The sequence below is a fragment of the Ostrinia furnacalis genome, unplaced genomic scaffold, assembly GCF_004193835.3.
Source record: "Ostrinia furnacalis isolate ACB-3 unplaced genomic scaffold, ASM419383v2 OfSCF7368, whole genome shotgun sequence".
Classification (NCBI taxonomy): domain Eukaryota; kingdom Metazoa; phylum Arthropoda; class Insecta; order Lepidoptera; family Crambidae; genus Ostrinia; species Ostrinia furnacalis.
In genome coordinates this window covers 167,374-181,405 of record NW_021137607.1, presented here as the reverse complement: position 1 = coordinate 181,405, position 14,032 = coordinate 167,374, and the positions used below count along the sequence as shown (strand labels likewise).

At 35.5% G+C, this 14,032-nt stretch overlaps 1 protein-coding gene across 1 annotated transcript; it reads right to left on the bottom strand.

The window, feature by feature from the left end:
* Nucleotides 1-12,390: 12,390 nt before the first annotated feature.
* Nucleotides 12,391-13,584, bottom strand: LOC114364321 (THUMP domain-containing protein 1 homolog). Its single transcript, XM_028320436.1, has one exon. The coding sequence runs from the start codon at nucleotides 13,422-13,424 to the stop codon at nucleotides 12,546-12,548; it is 879 nt and encodes a 292-aa protein (XP_028176237.1). The 5' UTR covers nucleotides 13,425-13,584; the 3' UTR covers nucleotides 12,391-12,545.
* Between the last annotated feature and the right edge of the window lie 448 nt (nucleotides 13,585-14,032).

The window sequence follows — 14,032 nt, the reverse complement described above, 5'->3', positions numbered from 1 at the left end:
CTACAAGCATTAAATATCTACTGTGCTAAGACCATCAAAATCTGCAAAGCCAGCGCACGCCAGCGTACGAAAAGAATCTGCGAGCACATTTTTAAATTTTCCGCCAAAAATCCTTATTACCCAGTAACAGGAGCTAAAATCGTCGATAACGCCCAAAGGCGTCACTTACAAACAATACTGTCGTACCCTACTCATTGTCAGAATTCGAGCCCTCTGAACACATAATGTTTATAGCTAATATACCTTTTACCTTCGCTTTATTTTACTTTTATCATTATTTTATTGTTACTCTTTGAATATGCCATTACAGCAAAGGAAGGTAATGGGTACTGAGTACTGACACAAATCACTAAAAGACCTAAACATTTTTTGGCCTACAAAAGAAAATAAAATGCGCAATTTTTGTTACTTTGATCATTCTTTGATAACACAGTGATGTCATGTGCCTTAATCATTAATTAAATAAATAAAATCTAACTAAATACATTATTTAAGAGTTGACCAATTCGTAATTAGTGAAACGTTTATTACTCTTAAGTAAGCTAATAAACTAAATTAAATTATCTACATTTTGAAGCTAATCCTTAATGTACAATAAAATAAAAAAATCCTTTTTCATGTGAAACTAAACTTTTATTCAGCTACGTTCCTGGGCTCCCGTTGTAGTGTTGATTTAGATCTCTTTGCGTAAAAACTATGTAAGTATGCGCTCCTTAAATATTACAAACTGCGTCCATATAACTAATTGTGTTTAACTTACCTAATCTATGCATGTAGGTATAACCTATTCGTATACTTACATAAGTTACATTTGAATAGGTACCTACAAAGCTACAGAAACTCAAGCACTGGCAAAGTTTAAATCCGCAACACGAGTAAATCCCAAGACCTACATAAACTGAATGCTAATCAATCAAACGTACGCCTAAGCGCAAACGCTCCAACGTATATAATCCGCCTGACACTACATTGTTATGATATTAATCACAGTAATTATTTGCGCTTAAATGTTGTATTTTGGATTAGATCGCAGAGCTATGGCATTTGATTTGATACGTTTAGATATAATTAAACGTTTCAGCAGCGCATTGCAAATGAGCGGGCCTGATTCCTGCAATAATTTATGGCTAATGCATAAAATTAATTATACGAAGTGCAATGGATTTGTTAGCAAATGCCAACATGCCATACATTTTCAAAATATTATGTGTTGAAATATAAAATTACAGGTTATCTAGACAAAGTTACATTCGATTCCATAAAATTTCCTTTAATTTGCTTTTGATTCGTAGACGAGAGTAAGCTAAGAATCTTTCATTCATTGTAAAGTCGGAAGCATATTATATTATTAGGTACAGCAGAAGGTTTAGGCTATACACCGTAGTACCGTAGTAACTTATTAGTAGATAATCTGCCAAGGTAATATGTGGTAATAGGTACTATACTTATCAGCTTATAGAGCATGTGAACCCATTTACTCCATCTATCGTCGCTTCTGTGACAAATATGACCAGCTCACTGCTCCTTTCTTGGATTATACCCCATTATCAAGTTTAACAAAGAAATTGTATGTAACTACATTGATTTTTCTCTTAATAATTCTAAGGCTGAGTTGCACCAGCTTATTTTAACTGTAACTATAACAATAACCGGTGCTTGTATGGATTGTATTGTGCGGTGTATGGAGTTTGACAGATTTTTGACGTTTGTTAGTTAAAGTAAGGTGGTGCAACTCAGCCCAAATCTATTATGAACTTCTAAAACGGACAAGAATAGAAATCCCATTTTCAGGATTTCATACTTTATTAAACAGTAATAAAATGATGACCCAATTCGAACAATTCAAATTGGTACTATTGTATCAAGCTTAATTGTAAATAAATGATTTATTTACGTCTCGTGTTTACCCTCTTGCTTCGAGCTGGGGGACGAGTCTGTTTGTTTGTCCGCTTATAACCCAAGAACTCTGCTACGTGGGACTCCGATAAAACCCCGGTCTCAACGCTCAGGGTTGAAAGTCCATTTACATTCACCCCCGATTAACTGCTCCCGTGTTTTCAGGCAGGGATTTCAAGGAACGACTAACAATTTACTAGGAAATACGGGAAAACTTCTTATGCTTACTCACTTATTAAGTGGGTAATCTTACCTACCTTTGGTATTTATCTTAATTACAAGAACAAACTTTCAACCTTTGCTAAAGGTTAAGTTAAAGTTTAAACATTATCCCAGCAAGATCGTATACTCGTATTATTTTAAAAAGTACGATGGTTTTACTTTTAGAATTGTGTGTTTAATACAGAATTCTAATCCTTATTGGAAATCATACAAATCATTTTCCAAGTCCTTTACAATTTGATGCTTCAACAGTACGATAGTATTGACAATCAAGTCCTCCAGGCTATTATGTAGTACGAAGACAAATAGACACTGGACATTGTAACGATATAATAAATACTATAGTACATTAATTTGTTCAATGAATGGTTAGGTTATCCATAACCCTGATGTATTTTAAACTCTTGTCTTTTTCAGAAGTTTTAATTTAGTCAAATACCTACCTATCCTCCTACTACCTACTTATTCTTGTTTTATGGCATCTTAGTTACAAACACGTACGTAGAGTAAGTAGGTACGTTCATTCCATCACAACTCCTTTTCAATCTCAAATGCAAATCCATCCAAAGATAAAGCTACCTTGATATAATGTCGTAATTTGGTTGCCATCCAGTGTCGAATTTTTCATTTGCTCCGTAAAAACGGGCTTGAAAAGGGAAACTCGCTGAGCAAGTCACTCGAGGGAAAAAATAAGACGGCCGAGCCCTAACGACCGTCAAGGGATGTCGTTAGCCGGTGTCCACTGCATCACTCGAGTAACGCTGTTACTTAACTCTGAATGCTGGCAACTTAATTAAAACGATTTCGCAAAAATTACCCCCAACATTTAACCTTTTTGTTTATGTAACAACGATAATCTCACGAGATCGTGCCATCCATCTCGAGTTAAGTGAGGAAAATTCCTGACATCAAATTACATTCTCAAAGGGAAATGAAACAATCCTGGGAATCATCATGAAAATGCCGTTTTATGTTTTTTTCTCTTTAAATGTTTGCATATTTATATATTATTTTGTGATAAAGTCTGTTACAACATACGTAATGGTGTAAGATTGCCTTCGAAATTATTAGAAACTAGGAGTAGATACACATCATTTTGTCAAACAGTTGGATGGGAAAAACTATTTTTTTCCGAAATTGATACTGTTTTTCTTTTTTTTTAATCCACGGGTTTCAACAAAAATGCCGAACTAGTCCAGACATTCTCGACTTTTACGTCGAAATAACGTTTCTATGAAAGCTATGTAATAATTTTGAGTGAACCAAAAACTTTCCATCTGTGAACCCTGACAACGCCCCGTTGATAAATGAATGCCAAATCGTTCAGATATCACCCCATCTTGCTCGATCTATCGTTGATATCGATTTTCTTTGTCCTATCGACGAAAATCTTGTATTTGATTTGGTTCTGTGGATTCTGATATAAGTAATGGAGTGGGTAGAAAGTAAATAAACACGGATTCGAGCGTTATCGAATGTTTGTCTCTATTCGCACGTGGGATAGTCCTTGAGCATGTTTCCGAGATCAAGACGATGCCACTTGAGGAGATAAATCTTAGGTTAATACCGTTTAAGTTGGATTAAAGACCACTCCGAGTTGGTCGAACTAGACTTCGATGGATCTTTTATAAAACTAGCTAGCTTTTGTAGAATTAACGGGCAGATTATAATCAGTGAGAAACTGCAAAGTCTAAGTAAAGTGGTTTTATTAGATTGCAGAAAGCAGAGCAAAAATTATCTGTGAACTTGTTCTACTTAATCCGCTTGTAATCGTACTTAATCTCAACTTATTTTAGAAACATTCACACAAGTTTCTTAGTTGTCTTATATCAGCATTTTAACTGACCATGACACAATAATTTCACCAAGACATTTAAGTTAGTTTCATGCGATATACCTACAGGCTGAAATTTTGTAATGCCACCTGGAGGGAAAGTACTCTTATTACTGTAGATAGAAAATTTATTTTACTCGAAAAAACATTCCTTTATTTTTGAAAAGAAAGAGAATTGCATTCAAAGATTTTCATAATTTTTTCGAAAATTCACCACCATATAATTTTCGGTAAAGAATTAATATATTTTATGATTTCATGGTTTTCCTTTCATTTGATTTATCAAGTTTTTTTGAGAGATTTCATCCTTATACTCAACTCTATCGATCAACGCAATAAAAATACAGAGTGTAATGTTTAACCCATTTTAGTTGGTTCGATTTCCGGGTGTTGCTAGCAATTTTTCGAAATACTTTGAATGCAGTTCTCTTAATTTTCAAAAATAAAGGAATGTTTTCTTTGAGTAGAATCTATCTACTGTAATAAGGGTACTTTCCTTCCAGGTGGCATAAGAAAATTCCAGCTTGTATAGCACAAAGGGAAATAAGTAACAAAACGTTACTTGTAGTGAGATCAGTCTCGTAAATCTCCGACTGTGGCAACAATGGAGAACGCTTCATGGCTGCGACTGTACTAGACTGTACCTACATACATAAAGAAAGATCAAACAGTTCGCATGTACACACGACTGCAAGTCAAGGAACACTGGTAACTTATGCAGTTGAAATAACTGCTATTTTACAATAAAATATACTGTACGTAATAGAAAATCGACTACCTCGAATATCAAAGCTGTAATAGATTTCTATACTTTCAGATATCCTGAATAGTCCCCAAACAACCAATTTTGTAACGAGGTGGCAGAGCAGCTCTGTTGTTGTGTGTTATAATTTATTTAATAATGCGTTCTATTGCTATACTTTTGCTGATAGGACTACTAACATTGGTTTCAAAGTTCTTAGAAAGCAAATAAGTTAAAGATATTACAAGCTTCTTCTTAACTCTCTCTAATCATTTCAAGATGCACAGTATAAGTAGGTACTTAGGGACTTCGTGTGACTTCAGTAGCTCACTACATGTAAGTTCGAACTTGAATCAACTATAACTTAGGTAGATAATGCCCGTTTTCACCATCAATCCCTAATTTTTTAAGTGACCCCTATGGTAACACATAAAAGGAATTTTATTTTCGTAGGGGTCACTTAAAAATAAGGGATTGATGGTGAAAACGGGCATAAGTGCTTCAATACACTGCATCCATTTACAGCTTTAAGAATTGCAACCTAGTCCAAGACATCTGAAATATGAAAATAGAAACCAGCTAGAGCGAGCTAGTGGGTTTTAAAAATGATTTTGTAGGTAGATGCCTGTTTAGTATTGCAGGATCATTTTTACGGACGTTTTATTCTTTTGTTTTCAGGATTGGATTAAAAATTTATTGTCAAGGTTACATACAACACGCGGCGACGATTGTTTTGTTTGTTTCAAACAAAGTTATTCTTTGACGTAGTTGAAAGGAGATATTGTTAACGTATTCCCAACGCGAGGCGCGATTTATTACAGAACTGTATTGGCTTAATTCCAAGTGCGACCGTCCTTGGAAACTTTTAATTGGCCCATCTACAATCAAGCGCTTCAAGAAAGGACAACGGTTTTATTGGGGGTCTACGAACCGCTTGATACTGCTGCTGTGTTTCTGTACAATCGGAAGCGGTTTATTGTTTTTTGCCCGCTGAAACTAAATGTTTCTCGCAGTGGAATAGTTAAATTTCCTAAATAACTGCCTACTTGGTCTGTGTCAATAGATCAAAAAACTTTTCTTTCAGCTTTTGTTATACCTACATCCCGCTGTGGGTTGTTGTAATATTGGAACTGAAGAGACCCCTGGCGGCGCTGCTGTCGGCGCTGCGCGTCACGACCTCTATACAGTGTGTCCGGGCATGTAGTGATCAAACTTTAAAGGCGTAATCTATGAACAATTTTATACTGAGTTTGTTCCGGCGTTTCTTCTCAGCACTTGCCATATGTTTGTCTCGAAGCGCTGGTAGGGCCCAAAAGATAAGGAGACATGTAAAGTGCCCCATAAGGGCTACCTTTTCTTTTTTTATTATTTTTTATTGACGTTCATAAGTGCCACTTGTGGTCTAAACTGAATAAATATTTTTGATTTTGATTTTGATCGATGAAAATACTTCAAATTTGGGGCTTGACCCATTTCTCGAAAAATTACATCAATTTAAGTTTTTAATTTTTAGTTTACACCTCTTCTTTAAAAAACAAGTGAAAGCGTGGGTAGCTTAACATTAATAGGCAAATATTTTATATCATGCGATAGCCAATAAAATTATCTATTAGTAGAAGAAGAAAACAGACNAAGTTGTACAGCCAGAAAGGCCTTTTAGTTAATTTCTTCGTTTTTGTGTTAAATTTTTGTTTCCTAAGAAACATGAGTTTATCTCGCAAATGAACATGAAAATGATCTCATATAAAATTATGTGAATTTCGTTTAGTTTCTAATTTGTCAGTTGAAAGAACATTTACATTCCAATGAAAACAAAATACTGTAATGTTGTACCTAAGCTATAATGTTAGCAATTATTAAATAAGTATTTTCTAATAACCAGATGCATTTTATTTCATTATAAATATTTTTCTGATAAGCGGACATTATCATTGCATAAAAATCTCATCAAAACTTATAAATGCACGATCGTGAGTTGGTAGAAGTCAGCCCCAGAGCTCACTATCGTGATATCGACTTTCCAAAGTCCTGTTATACGCTGGATTTTTTTTACTATTTTTTACATTAATATTACCACTTATTTGCCAAAGTAATATAGTTTTCATTGCAAAACAAAGGAACGAAAATCTCAGGTGCGAAAGGGCTACCTTGGTCTGTGTCAATAGATCAAAAAATCTTTTCTTTCAGCTTTTGTTATACCTACATCCCGCTGTAGGTTGTTGTATTATTAAGTAATTTTCAGATCGATCTCAAATAAATAAATATACTTAGTAAATAATTCATATCTTCAATTCCTGATTTACTTGTTTGACTTGTCCGAACGCAATATTGGCCGATTGGCCGCTCCCGCTTTTAGAGGAATGTCGACTTTACAGAATTTACTGCGACATCCTATCTAATCTGTTCCGTTTAAAAACTGAAATAAATTCTACACAGCTCAATGTACCAAGCCGTTTTATTTGTAGCTTTTAACGAATGATAGGATTTGGAAACCCATTCAGTAAAGCCTATTTAGATTAAAATTATCGAGGCGTATTCAATGTTTGACTTTAAAGGAGTCAATGGGGAATTTTAAGTAAAAGAAATAGGAAGGTATCAGTACTAGAATAATTTATGTAATAGGCTATTAGACTATAAAGGGTATGTAAAATAATTGAGCTCCTATCAAACGCTGAGATTTACCTGGCAAATGTAAAGGAATATTTCGTAGACGCCTGTTTATTTTTCCGCGATATTTACTGAAAACTTTTCCAAGATAACTGATGCGAAGGGTGTGTGCGACACGTGGAAATTCTAACAATAGGTACTGACTTAGCTTACAAATAAATCTAGGATGGCAGTTAGATATAAAATATGGTACCTACTCTTTGAAATGTTCTTTTCTACAAAGTTAGAGGTATAGAGTTCCTACGCCTCAAGCTCCACCTTAGGTGGTAGATTCTCAAAGTATGTAGTAGGTATATTATTTCGACCCCAAAGGTCAATAAAAGCAAAAAATTGAAGTCCTTGAGATGTAAATTAGGTACAACATGAATCACTATGTTGGCCTGCCAATTACTAAACAATTCTCAATTATTCGCTCTCCTTTGTCCCTATTTTTATTGTGATATTTTGACCTCTAACCAGGCACTGTGCCAAGGTTCACGACCTCAAAAGATTAGAGCAGTAGACAGCTAATCAACTGTATACCTAGCTACATTAAAAGTTTGCAAAATAGCACTAATCTTATATATAAAAGAAAGTCGTGTTAGTTACACCACTTATAACTCAAGAACGGCTGAACCGATTTAGCTGAAAATTGTCAGGGAGGTAGTTTAGAGCCAGGAGAAGGACATAGGATACTTTTTATCCCGTTCGAAAAAGTCTGCTTATTTATTGCCATTAAGGCGGAACAAAGTTCGCCGGGTCAGCTAGTTAAAAATATAGATAATGTAGAGGTACTCGAGATTTTGCCACGCTACGACGACCGCTAAACGCCAAGTCCCGAACTTAGGAGTACCGAAGTTTTAACTAAAAGGTCGAGTCTACTATCGAATAAAAGGAAGTTTCGTAGTAGCTCTCTGTTACATGACTATTTTTGTTTATTATAAATATTGATGCAATACTCATGCACTTATAGCCCTTATTGAACAGCGTGTAACTGGAAACTAGCGTCAAAAGAGCGCAGGGAAATGACGCCTTTATTGATTACCTCCTTTGTTTCACTTCCTTGGTTCAAAGGCAAACGGCTCAAACGGCTGAAAATTCCTATACGGCCACAACTTGCATGGCAATGGCATTGTTCGATCTAAGCCAGACGTAGCTTACCAGCGACCTACTAGTACCTACCTAAGTACCTAGACTACACATTCAGATACACATTGTAGGTAGTGTGATTTTACTAGCGTAGCCTTTAAAAACGGTCGAGGTAATTTTTGCACTTATTTTTTATTTTATTTTTGTAATTTTGCAGAGTTAGGTTATTTTTGCGAAAAATGGGTTCTCGGAAAATCAAAATAATTTCTTCATTTTAGACCACAAGTGGCACTTATGAACGTCAAAATATTATTATAGAAAATAATAAAAAAAGAAAAGGTAGGTAGCCCTTATGGGGCACTTTACAATTACATGTCTCCTTATCTTTTGGGCCCTACCAGCGCTTCGAGACAAACATTGGCAAGTGCTGAGAAGAAACGCCGGAACAAACGCAGTCACCACTAATTGCCAGGAATTATCTAACGGTAAGAATAACCAAATTCGAGTAGGTACATCAAATATGTGCAGGTGCAGACTGAACTGACCACGCATCCTTGTCATCAATATAATCTCGAACCTTGTAGTACCCTTTAGACATAAGGGTATTTTTATATGTATCTTAATGTTTATTGGCAATTCGACAAGGTTGTGTGGTATTTTGTTAAATATGGTAATACATTTCCCCAAGAATGAATTACCTATTTTATGCAAGCTAAAAGATGGGACAGCAAGTTTATTCTTATGTCTCGTGTTAAATGAGTGGACGTCGCTTTTCTTAGTAAATAAATGTAGATGTTTACGGACATACATAATGTTATCAAATATATTGCGAAACCACAGTCAATATATTGATTTCTTTAAAAACTTCTCTAAGCGAGTCACGTGGTTTAAGACCGTGTATTGCCCGAACAGCTCTTTTCTGTAAAATGAAAATTGATTCTATGTCTGCTGCTGAGCCCTAAGGTACAGGAAGTTAGGTGTTGGAAAAGTAAAATTTTCCAATCTTGGGTAACTCTTTTTAGAGTCAGGTTAAGTTATTTTTCAGAAAGTTAGGTAGGATTTGAAATGTTAGGTTTTCGAAGAGTTATCTTTTTAGATATTGGCGAGGTTATTAATCCAAAAGTTAGTTAATTAAGGTGAGTTTGGTTTTTGAAATGTTATCTTTTTAGAATTGTTAAGTAAGTTAGTTTACTTTTTGAATGTTCGGTCTTAGATTAATAAAACCTCTAATGCCCGTTTTCACCATCATTCCCTAATTTTTAAGTGACCCCTATGTAAACAAAATTCTTGTTATTTGTTATCATAGGGGTCACTTAAAAATTAGGGATAGATGGTGAAAACGAGCATAAGTGTTCGGTTGTAAAAGTGTACTTATGCCCGTTTTCACCATCAATCCCTAATTTTTAAGTGACCCCGATGTAAACAAAACTCATGAAAATTCCTGTTATTTGTTACCATTAGGGGTCACTTAAAAATTAGGGATTGATGGTGAAAACGGGCATGATTAATAAACTAAGGGTAGGTAGGTACCTAACCTATTTGGAAAATGAGGTTTTCAAAAAGTTATAGGTAGTTTTGGAGTTAGGTTAGTTTATTTTCCAGTTTGAGTTTTCAAAAAATTAGGTGTTACAGTACCTCTAGTAGGAAAAAATTTTCATACAAAATTTTTCGATGACACTTTGAATACGCAACGAAACGAACTCGAAAGTTTTTCCTACTAGAGGTATAGAGGTACAGCTTACAGTTACTTTTACCTTTGGCTTTTATTCCGTGTAATCTTTTCTTTCATTTTTATCTATAAGCTCCATCACTGATGTATTATATGTAACATTTTCTATCCCTTCCAGAGAAACAGTCATCACCTGCGAAAATTGAACTATCCAACCAAGTAATGTGTAAAGTAATATAGAGATGGCGCTAAATGCATAAAAGAATAAACTACTTGTACCGAATAATATTGTTTGTTGTACAAAATAATTATTATTGAGTAATGCAAATGCATTAGATTCAAAAATAATAAATAGTGTGTCGACTAAATTCTCACACATATTAACAGTTTGTTGTTATCACGTAAATATTGTATTTACGTAACGTTCGCAAGACTGCGCCATCTGCAGATTTTCAACGCAGTTATGATTCCAGCAAGCAAGTATCGATTCTTGTAGGGCCAGGAAAAAAGCGGTAAAATTTAAAACCTTATATGGGAATAAAATAAATGGCCCCCAAACGCACCAGCGCGATAAATCGTTTTTCAGTTGGTTACATAGTTACTATCATGCACCTATTTTTTATTATTAGTACTAAAACTAGACTTAANATTTGCCTAAAATTTTATTTTGTATCTAATGGAAAAAAAATTTTTTTTCTTACTGATGTTATAGATTAGAGCAAAGTGAAATCATTGCTTAAATAATTGGAAAAAGGCGTAAGCGGCAGTTTCGCCCTTATACGTAGGAGCCATCGAATTAGGTTTTCAAAAAATTATCTTTTTGGAGTTAGTTAACTTATTTTCCAGTTTGAGTTTTCGAAAAATTAGGTTACAGCTTACCAGTGGCGGATTTACAGTTTTGCCGCCCTTAGGCTAGGGTGGGGTTGGATCTTTATTTAACTTTTATCTTCTGAAATCGAGTAAGCGTCATCTGAAATCTGCCGCCCCTAGGACGCTTCCGCCCCTAGGCCGCGGCCTATACGGCCTATTGACAGATACATGACAGCAGCTTACAGTGGGTCTAGACAAAGTGCCATTATAATCGCAAACCAGTCGAAAAGTGGTCGAAAAGCCCCTTTTTTGTATGGAATTTGACGGATTCGATTTTCGATTCGATCAAAAAGTGCGTTTTGTCTAGGGGGGCAGTTATAGTTCCAAAATACTGAACTGTCCTATGCATGACATTGACAGTGGGGCGCCACCGTCCATACCGGATCGCTGGTTCCGATTTTTGCCATGTTGGAAACCATATAGTCGAACGATGGTAGCGCCCCCCTGTCATTGAGTTTGGTGGGACAGTTCAGCGTGGGTCATCTATACTTTTACCTTTTATTATTCCGTGTAATCTTTTCTTTAATTTTTAGCTATAAGCTCCATCACTGATTTATTCTAAGTAACATTTTATATCCCTTCCAGACAAACAGTCATCACCTGCGAAAATTGAACCATCCAACTAAGTAATGTGCAAAGTAATATAGAGATGGCGCTAAATGCTTAAAATGAATAAACGACTTGTACCAATATTGTTTGTTGTACAAAATAAATATTATTGAGTAATACAAATGCATTAGATTCAAAAATATAAATAGTGTGTCGGCTAAGTTTTCACACAAATTAACAGTTTGTTGTTATCAATATTGTATTTACGTAACGTTCGCAAGACTGCGCCATCTGCAGATTTTCAACTCAGTTATGATTCCAGCAAGCAAGTATCGATTCTTGTAGGGCCAGGAAAAAAGCGGTAAAATTTAAAACCTTAAATAGGAATAATATAAATGGCCCCCAACCGTACCAGCGGGATAATAGTTTTTCAGTTTGTTATATAGTTACTATCATGCACCTATTTTTTATTATTTGTACTAAAACTAGACTAAGAAGTGGCTGATGATTATTATGTTTATCTAATTCTGTCAGTTGCAGTATCTAATACTACGACATTTTGCTTGATAAATAAAAGTGTAACTATAATGTTTACATTAAGTTTATCACAGCAAGCTTGATTTACAGAAATTATTCACTGTTATGCAGAATGCACTGCCAGAATATACCTACACAAAGTATAAAACATATTTTCATAGCCCCACAATGTGGCCGGGACGCCAACAAAGCCTGTCTGGAAGTTATGTAACGTCTGTTTGGTAACTCTCATCATTACACAAACATGGCCCTGTTACATAACCACTTAGGTTAATGCATTGCAGCTGCTCTTAATTAAATGGGTGGTTATATAACTGATATTAAAAAATACAACTGTTCATTATTAATACATCAATGTATATTTAAGGTGTATTGAAAATGCTTAGACATAGACAAAAGTTTTGGTGAGAAATTGGTTTTGGGGCCCTAAGTTACACAGTAACCTAGAAGTATGACTACAGAGTAGAATAGAGTAAATACAAAAAAATTCTTTACTGAGTCACACCTTGTTCCTCCGATTGCGAGTTGCTCTTAAATTTTTTCGCTTGCGTTTCTTCACAGTCATTGGTCGATTCCTCTTTAGTTAATTCGTGTAAATTATACTTCTTATATGTGAAGTAATTCTCCACGACACTCATTAAGCAAATGCCTTTAATTATTTCAACTATAATACAAAGAGTGGGATTCTTCAAGTCAGCCTTGTTGTCTGCATTTTTCATGACAACCATCTCAGCCAGTTCCTTGATAATCATGTCCCGGGAGACGCTGCTGTTAAATCGTTTGTTGAAAATAACAGCAAACGAAGAGCCTTGCTTTAAAAAGAACCTATCAAAAAGCTTCCCTGCACACTCCATAATGTCCGGCAAGTTCGCTTTGCAAGTGGCCATGATGGGCAGCATTCGCATAACGTGCCGCGTCTTTTGGACCCGCGTCGTATATAAATCTTTGATGATAGCTGTGGCAACTTCTTCAGGACTAGGTAGATTTGTCTTAATAAAAATGCAATTTGAAGCTCCAGTCTCCACCACTTGAAATCGTTTGTGCTTGAGAGACTTCTGTGAGCTTTTTTTCATGGAATCTACTTCACGTTTCAGTAAATCTCCGATGTCGGTGTCGTCTTCGGATTCACTGTCGGTGCGGTCGTCGTCTGGCGGCGCGGACGACACGGCAGGCTCGGCGGGCACCTGGTCCGCCCCCAGATCTGGATACAACTTCCCCGCGTACTCGTTCAGCAGATTGTAAACTTCTTTCACGCATTCTTTTTCTCTGAAGTTACACGTGCAGAAGAATCCCCTGAAGCCGGGTTCCAAGAAATATTTGTTTCTTCGTTTTCTAAAGTAAAACTTCTTCTTCTTTCGTGTGTCGCCCATGATAGACTCTGCCTCGAATATGCCTTTGATAACTGGGTGTGATATAACAGATATTATGTATTACGTCTCGAATTGAATTAGATTTCACATAACAACAAGCAACAACACACCCGCAACAAATGTCATGAGAAATAAACGTCAACGTCACCCCGCCGCCCGCCTCGCTCGCAAACTTTTTTTGATCAGTGATGTCCAACAAAAAATCGATAGAATCGAATAGTCATAGTCATAGAAAGAAGTCATAGCAGTCGTCTCATCTGTGTAGCAGTCTTTTAATTTCAAAGGCCCATCCGTCATGAATGGAAGTCAACCAAAATCAAAGGTCTAAAGCGCGTGTTTTGCACTACTCAATCAACAATAAAAATATGTCAAAATTCAACACAATGTTGAAATTTTTTTGTTGATTGTGTAGCAAAACGCGCTGTAGTGGCTTTTTAATTAGGTACAATGAATTTTAAAATGTATGATGGCTCAGGCTGACAGCAGTAATTTGATTAAAATATTTTTTTTATTTTAATTTTAGATTAAAACATTTGCTACAACACTACTGTGCAGCGTTCATTGACAAAATTATTTTGAACTGCGTTCCGTAACTATAAATTTTCTTA